This window comes from Enoplosus armatus, chromosome 13 (assembly GCF_043641665.1).
Source record: "Enoplosus armatus isolate fEnoArm2 chromosome 13, fEnoArm2.hap1, whole genome shotgun sequence".
Classification (NCBI taxonomy): domain Eukaryota; kingdom Metazoa; phylum Chordata; class Actinopteri; order Centrarchiformes; family Enoplosidae; genus Enoplosus; species Enoplosus armatus.
Genome location: NC_092192.1, coordinates 18,431,661 through 18,440,296, shown reverse-complemented (window position 1 = coordinate 18,440,296; position 8,636 = coordinate 18,431,661). Strand labels below are relative to the sequence as shown.

The 8,636-nt window shown below is 38.5% G+C and overlaps 2 protein-coding genes across 2 annotated transcripts; both read right to left on the bottom strand.

Annotated features, from left to right (window-relative positions):
- Nucleotides 1–478: 478 nt before the first annotated feature.
- On the bottom strand, nucleotides 479–3,921 carry banf1 (barrier to autointegration nuclear assembly factor 1). The gene is made up of 3 exons (XM_070917224.1): nucleotides 3,840–3,921; nucleotides 2,538–2,702; nucleotides 479–1,757 (listed from the first exon to the last, which is right to left on the bottom strand). Exons 2-3 carry the CDS (start codon nucleotides 2,661–2,663, stop codon nucleotides 1,611–1,613), a joined length of 273 nt encoding a protein of 90 aa, XP_070773325.1. The 5' UTR covers nucleotides 2,664–2,702; nucleotides 3,840–3,921; the 3' UTR covers nucleotides 479–1,610.
- Nucleotides 3,922–5,141: 1,220 nt separating this feature from the next.
- prdx5 (peroxiredoxin 5) lies at nucleotides 5,142–8,403 on the bottom strand. The gene is made up of 6 exons (XM_070917198.1): nucleotides 8,069–8,403; nucleotides 6,785–6,919; nucleotides 6,572–6,703; nucleotides 6,455–6,493; nucleotides 6,287–6,351; nucleotides 5,142–5,491 (listed from the first exon to the last, which is right to left on the bottom strand). The coding sequence occupies exons 1-6, from the start codon at nucleotides 8,168–8,170 to the stop codon at nucleotides 5,386–5,388; spliced, it is 579 nt and encodes a 192-aa protein (XP_070773299.1). The 5' UTR covers nucleotides 8,171–8,403; the 3' UTR covers nucleotides 5,142–5,385.
- Nucleotides 8,404–8,636: the final 233 nt, after the last annotated feature.

Genomic DNA, 8,636 nt, shown 5'->3' with positions numbered 1-8,636 from the left:
CTTATGATCAGTGATTTACCTTTTTCCGTTTAGAGGTAAGTAAAAGAAGTCAGGTAATAGACTGGATGGGTTTTGCTTCACTCTTGTTGGGTTTCTGATTTGCAGAAATCAAATACATTCTATCATACGAGGAGAGCATATGAACGTTAGCGTCTGAAGTGTAATGAACAAGCAGGGTGCTCATTGATTTACTGCATCATGTTTATTGGTTTTGATTTAGATGGCAGCCATATAATTCTGACATGGTTAAATCAAAACAGAACTCTTTTCTTTATGTCATGGTAGCCATTTAAGCACACCAACAAGTTGCATCAATCTGAACGCGTTGTACTTATTGCAACTCAGTTGCCTTATCTTACTTCAATGCTTTGTTTATTAGTATTGTCTGGCTAAAGTAGCCACATACTTGTGAATTAATTCTTTAATGTAAAGGCTGCAGCTAGCTCATCAGCAATAGACTGAAACGTTTTTGACAGTGTTTGAGTTTGTTGCATCCACATCTTTATTTACATACATTTCCATCTTCAGGTTCCAACAAGCTTTGAACAGACCAGATGTGAGGGTGTGGCCATGTTGCATCTTCATTTGCAGATCAAAAGTTAGACGTTTTTGTAATAAAAAAAGCTGCTAAGACCAGTGTCACATTAGTATTGAGGTTTAGTTTTTGTGTGTCACGTAAAATCAGTCACTTCAAACAGACAATCCACCTCTTCAAGAAATATTTTAAACATTGTTGGTGGATGACATGATACTAAACTGTGATAGGATATGCCATTTAAAAAATACAGCTTACATTAACTTTCCCATGGCTATAAAAACAGACAATCGGGGCAAGAAGCCCAAGAGTTGAAGGTGAGTACAAATATTAGCCTGGATTGTACTAGTATATCTTCACATTACCCAGAAAGACAAATGTGTGTTGAACTGAAACACATTAACGTTGAGGTTTAAACATAGAACAAACTAGTCATGTTTAGCTTAAAAAAAAAGGTAAAATCTCAGTACATGACCAACAATCTATGAACCATACAATTCAACCTGTTTAATGACTATACTCTGAGCAGACATTTTGACTTGTCAAACACAGGTGTACCAACGTTAATAAAAACTGCATTACATTTAGGTGTCCCTGTGTCACAGCCTTGCTACTGTGTTTGCAGGCTCAATGACATAACTTATCGATAAACCTAAATGGAAATGAGCCATCATTAATGTTATTAGTTATGTCTGTTATAGTATTTCTGATTCTAGTATTCTAGTAAAAAGTGTAGTACTAGTATGACAAGTCAAAATGTCCACAGTAAAAAGGGCTACTTATAGTGAGTGGACATTACAGGACCATAGAATTAACAATTTTTGTGATTATCCAGCCAACCTACTAATTTAATGGCAATTTAAAGAAAGAAAGTGTGTGTGGATTCGATTTGAGGGTCAAAGGGTTTCAGAAATACAGCTACAGCTTAAGTATAATTTAAAAACAATTTGATTTCAATAAACCTCAGTGTGTACAGTGTCAGTTTATAAGTATGGTGTAGTTGAATCGAATCAAGATCACTGAAGAGGTAAAGTACAGTTTGGGCTTCAGAAGTAGAAAACAATGTCTGAATTCTTTATAGGAAGGCATCACACCATTCTTTAAGACAGCCATAGCAGTCACCTTGTTGTTTGGTATTTGCGTTGCAAGTGTCCTTCAGCCAGTCTCGGAAAAGCTCCTCGTCTTTCTTCAGCACTAGAAACTGCCCGAGGACAACATACGCCTGTGGAGGTAGAGATGAACACACAACAGAAAATTAAGACAGGAGTGCAAGTGTGAAAGGATTTCCCACATCAAGTACCATGTTGTCAAGTAGCCCATGTTTACTCAACTTGGAAAACAGCACAGATGAGTATTCATTTACAGCTCTGTAATGAATAGATGATTGGTATGTGGAGATTGCTTGACACACCTTACTGAACAATGAGAATAGATCTTAAGCAAGACATTCACACACAAAAAAGTAATACCCAGACAGAGTTGTGATAGCCTACTGGTTAAACAGGAAAAACAATAGAATAAAAACAAAGGGAACTTGTCCCACCCCCCCATTATAGAATTGAATGCAAGCTTTATCATTTGCTGCGTTAGTTGTAAGATGAAGCCATTTTACTGTGAATGCCGTTTCTCTGAGTAATTAAAAAGAATGACGAATAATCTGCTAATCAAGTTAAGTTAAGTTAAGTTAAGTTAAGCGATGACCTCATACTGGTTGGTACTAAAAACACATCAACAGCTGTTAAGTTACTTTGATAGAGTAGGGCGATTAGGATGCATGTGGCAAACTGAAAGCAAAATAATTCCTTGACTAAACTGACTGCTGTATTCAGATTTTTCATTCATTATTTTGTTTTATTGACTTAGAGACCCTAATAAAATTACAGTGAGAATGTCACGATCACAGCAAGGACAAGCACTTTATGGACAATGCAGTGTATATGTGTGGTGTATACCAAATGTGTTTATATTGCATAAAAAGTTGAAGAAATCAAATCTCCATTACCTTGTCAAAACCGTTCTCCTCTAGTCTTTTCCCGAGGACATCTCCGATGCCTGCGAGAGCCATCACAGACTTCTCACCCATGGGCTCAGCCACAAAATCTTTATGTTTTTGGGATGTCGACGACATGGCTGCTTTGTGAGCGGTCACTGATCACCAACTACTGAACTGTAACACAAAGACCAGAATGGAAATAAATAAATAAATAAAATATAGTAAAATCCATGCTATCACATGATTTGAATTTTAAATCATTTTCTTTTCCACTTCATCCTTTTTGTACATTTGTTTCTGAATGAACTATTAAGACTACAGAGTTCAACTTTTGACTCAACTTGCAGTTGAAAGTATTTACATCCACATCACATTAACAGTGTAGCAACTGTAGCCGTTTTGTACGCATATGGAAAAGTTAACTTAAACTAACTCAACCTTGTTTAATATTTGGCTTCAAATAAATCTACAACCCACAGACATCGACAGACACTTGATATCTTCCCTGGTCATGGTCTTCCAGGTCTGCTCTGAAGCCAGCTTTGCTTCACTACAGATGTCTGATCTGTTAGTTTAGATACATTTTATCGTAATAAAACTACAAAGGGACTACAGGGAGCAATCACGCGATTGTAAAACATATTTGAGCACAACACAACTAACTGCTTTAACGTTAACCTAACACCATTAACTATCGTGACCACTGGTGGTGTATTTTTAGTGGAAAGTTATCAAAGGCCCGATGCTTAGACATGGAACCTGACAACAGCAAACGAGCGGGCACTGCAAAAGACTTCACCAATAGGTAGTACTAATAATAAAGTTAATGTTTGGCTCGTACTCAAACAGTCCCACGCCTGAATACACCACACTGGATAACCATACATGTGTTTACACTCTTTGATATACTGACTAGCAACAATACAGTACACTTCCAGTATTGAATTGCGCGCGCAATACAGTTGAGTGCTAACAGCTTTAGCACAACGAGCTAACGTTCACTAGCTTCAGACTGCGTTACCGTGTAACGTTCTTTCCCTACGAGTCGCCACTGCTTGTTAGCAGAGGTGTTCGCTTTGTTAAAACATTACGTGATGCTTAAACAATTCCCGCCGCACTGCGAGGCTAGAGAGTAACGTCAACGCTAGTAGCTCAGAATTTAGGCGCCTTCAAATTAACTTAAAGCTAATGTAGCTTCAACGGTAGCGGCTACTCTTAACTTTACCGCTTGCTATTGTCTCTCGCTACTTTTTTGCTTGCGGCATATCTTAACTAATTGCAGCCACACAACAATTATGGCAATTAACTTGCCTTTTAATATCCTGTCCAGGCTGAATATCACCGTAGTTCGCTGGAAAGCAGTGTGTGGTTTCTGTTTCTGTCTCTGTCTCTGTCCTGACACCGGCGACCACAATGCAATGCGTCCATAGCAACGTGGGGCGATGTTTTCCCTGACTGAGGTCTCGCAGGACAAACAGACCAGCCATTTGGACTTGCATTATAGCTTAACCACTTTTCAACATGGTAGTAGCTTATCATTCAGATAATACAAGAACTTTGACAGAAGGTTTTATGGCTCAGGGTTCAACATTTAGCTTTATTGTCATTACACAATACAGGATTGCACCATAGACTGCAATATCAGTTTAATATGCAGGTTATAATGCAGTGACAATGGGGGGAAGGGGGGGGGGGTGTAATGGTATGGTAATGTGCAAAAGAAGACTAGTTCCATGTAAAATGTCATGTATAACATGTAGAGCTGAGGTTTGTGAGAAGAATCAATTATTTTACAGTGGAGTGCAAAAGATGAGGTGTAGTGGACAAGTCTCACAGCCTGAAGGAAGAAGCTGCTCCACAGTGAGGGTCCAGGCTGGCTGGGATGTTGAGTATGTTACAGTAGCTACCACATAACGCTGAGTAACAGCTTTCAACTCACATTTTAGAAAGCTTAGCATCTTTATCATGGTCTTATAACATACTCCAACTTTGCTTTGATATGTGTGAAAATTATCATTAACATCATAAGGGGCATACTCTCCATATACCTCTCCTAGCCACATGCATATCAAATGTCCTTGGAGATCAGTGTCAGTCACATAAGAATAATGATCTAAATTCTTTAAAGATTACAAGAAACGTATCAAAGATTGGCGCAGAGCCTTCTAAAGTCAATGTTAAACAAGTCAACATACTTTTCAGTGCATGTATTGTGCCAAACCTCACAACCCCGTTATGTGGTGACAGATACATAGCTTGTATCAATTAATAATTATTAGCAATGTGCTTCAGAAAATTAGATTTTGTATGGGTGTGTAGGATGGATTAAACTTATTTATACATTGTTCTTATGTATAATCATACAATGTGCTTGTCTGCCCCATTTTCAGATGGCCAGTGTTGACCACTTTGTTGTTTTACTTAGATAAGATTTTTACATCCTATGCATGCTTACTTCAGTCAAAATGTCTTATTCGTACTGTAATTCATAACATGAAAACATTATGGTGCTGGGCATATTGTCCTCTTGCATCGTTCTTTAGAAGATTACAGCTGTGAGATATTAACATACACTAAATAACTTACACTATGAGAAATACAGGAAAACAGCGATTATTGCTTTCAGGGTGAATTTTATTTACTCACAATTAACTGTATACAGAGGATGATGAAGTTCCGTTGGATTGCCATTCATGTCATAGTTGTGCGCATTAATTACTTTCTAGCTCTGTTTTTGACATCAGCATCAGTCTTTGGGAAAAGGGGGAAGCTTGAACAGGTTGGTACTGGGTTTTGTTAGTGCAACTTTTATAGTAACTCAGTGTTTACAGTTAGGTGTAATAAGCTCTAAATAAGCCTACAAATCAGACAGAACATTGGAAGCCAGACTGCAGGTCAGCCCAGTGCCATCAGGCTCTACACTGATCTTCTTCACAACTCCATCTTCCACCAACATGGCATACCTGAAACACAGGATGAGGTCACTGATTTATAGCTATGAACTTCAAATACAGCAGTAAAAGCCAGACGCTGACTTTGACGCACTTACTTTTTTTTTTATTTAAAAATTTTTTTTAATTAAAATTAAATTTAATTAAAGGTTTACTTTAGGAGCATGATCCAGAACATAACTTAGTAAGCACCTTGAAGAAAAATTCAAACCAGAATCTAAAACATTTAAATCGAATCAAGTGAAAGGAGTGAAAATATGCCATGGACATGAAATTCATTCTAGAAACACTGATGTTAACTTTGACCTTTGCATCAAGAAGAGACTCCAATGGCACACGTTCAAGAACTCTCACATGCTAACATGTATCTGTGTATCTGTGCCTCTTAAAATCGAGGTTCCATGTCTGCGGCTGTGTTCAATATCACCTCTTCATTCACAACTCCCTTTATAACTGACACTCAATAGTTTATTCTATAGTGAGCAGTAAATTGAGATTTCTCAATCACACTTGTGAATAAAACAACTAAATAACTGTAACTTTTGCATCTATAAAATGCAAAGCATTGCAGTATTGTTAGCACAAAAGACGTGTACATATCATGGACATTACTTTGTTTGCTCCATGGTGGGGAATTCTGATGGCTCTATAGAAGGATGCATTTCCAAATTCAGATACTCAAAAAAATGGCGGACAGATGCACTATTATAGTAAATATGGGGTGATTTCCAACACAGTCTACGTTGTACGTTGAGTTTACATTGGCTTTAATTGATGAATCTGCAAATCTGAAATAGGCATCATTACCTCTTGGATCGCTTGTTCCCAAGTACCTGCACAATCTGATCACTGTCGAGTAACAGGTCAACAGCCTAGGGGGCAGAAAGAAAAAGACAGACGAGAACACAGTCACGTTAAATACTTAAACTTAATTATAATATAAACTACTTAAATATACCAGGCATTAAGGTTTACCTTTGTAAAAGCTCCAGTAGGATCGGCCAGCATTCGAACCTGCAGAGGAAAATAGCAGTAAGCTCAACATTCTGTTGTCACAGAAATTGCTCATCACATAAAAATTGTAGTCCATACCTTGCCATCTGTTCCATGCTCCTTTCCCCAGGCAGCCATGACAAATGCGTCATTGACAGAAATGCAAGCAACCTCCTGTATACCTTTACTCTTCAAGTCCTCAGCCTGCTGCACAAAACCTGGGAGGTGAGTCTGAAAGCAACAAGAGAAATACATCATCAGCTGATGCAAAGATGACTGTGCACACGACACAGCAAACAGAGATGGACTAACCTTGGAACAACCGGGGGTAAATGCTCCAGGTACAGCGAAGAGGACTCCCTTCTTCCCCTTGAAGAGCTGATCCATAGCCACCTTATTTCCTGGTTCCCCCTCCTGAACCTCCACTGCGGGGAGATGTTCACCAACCTGTTGGGGATTGAGAAGACAAATTCTCAAATTATCAGAGCAAATTATACCAATATTTTTAGTTTGCCCCTGCAGGAAAATTGCATTGCTATTGCATTGCTTCACTTGTAGGTAGAATCTATAGATTCCTTAGGTCAGAAAGTGTCAGCATACTTGCACATACTTTGATGAATGAATAGGAAAGATATGCACAAAACATATATGAAACATCAAATAAACATTTTTAAATCCACATTTACTCAATTTAATCACTACAGCGATTACTAAAATAAACCAGTCTCCAATTAGGCCTCTCAGTAATACTTAGATTAGAACCTGGTGGTTTCGCAAATGATTAAGAGTAGATAATCTTTACAGATTATAATCTTTAAATTTTAATTGTAATAGACGCGTATTTGGGCTGGTGGCCACTGGAGGGCGACAAATCACCACATACAGATGCAGGCGTCTCGTTAAAATGGCCGAATGCCTTAACTAAATTTAAGACCGACATTAACGCACTTATAAATCTACTGTAAACCGCCTAAAATACACTTTATCACACTTAAATTCTGTCCAACAAGTGCTAATATATACACTTTACACGTTAATAATGTTATGGCCTTATGAATATAATTTAATAAACTAATATTTGATAGCGTTAGTTGTAACTTGTAACTTAATTTGTAGAATATGGTGTATCATGCTTACACATACATTTACTGACGCTACATTAAACCAAAAAAGTAAGACAGGGCAACGCACGTTTAATCTCAGCTAAACTACACAGGCCTTGAAAAGGGTATTAAAATCTTCCGAGTGGCTAATTTATGTATGAAACGCACTGGACCAGAAGACAGCTCGTGTAACCATTGACAGTTTTCATTATGCTGCGTTCAGGTGTTGAGGGAGCTGCTGGTAAAGTAACGAGTGGACGATAACTTAACAGTGGTGGTAAATAAATTCTATCATTCTTGGCTAACTGCCGTCATGGCGACGGGGTTCAAGGGGACAGTTAGCATGGCGAGCTACAGAGGGAAAGGGGAAGGATGTACCGCTAGCTGAGAAGTTAATTCATAGTAAAAATACAACGACACCCTCACGTCCTTGCATATGCTATGTAACGTTAGCGCATACAGCTAACGTTAGCAAAACGCATGCAAGTCTTACCTGGATTGGCATTTTGGCGAAAGGAGAAGTGTGTAGCAGCCTTAACGTTACGCACTGGACGACACGGGTGCGCCTGATGAGAGTGGTTGTGACGGAAAGCATTGTAGCTTGCTATTTAACTAGCTATCGTTGAGTAATATGTTGCGGCTGGTTTGTAGGATGTGTCGTCTGTTGCGTTTTCTGCTCTCTGGCGCACCTCAACCTGACTTATCGTTACTGTCACTCTAACTTAGTACAGTTACCTACAGTAGTGTCCCACATTGAGTTTGGCTGTTGGGACTTAACCGAGCTTCCAGATTTGGGCCTGCTAAATCTTTATTTACTGCGCCATCTGCTAGCAAGAAGCTAATCTAATGTAGTATTTGTTAAGACTGAGTGATGCAATTGTGGGCTGAAGCTAAACCGGTTTGTCAGTATTTGAAAGCAGCACGACAGTTCTGATAAAGAAAATGAACTTGAACTTGTCCTCTGTCTATTAAATATATTGCAAGGGAAACCAACATTAAGGTGGAGGAAATGTTAAAAAGCTCACACATAGCTGCAGTTAAGTCAATGGTAGTTGCAAACC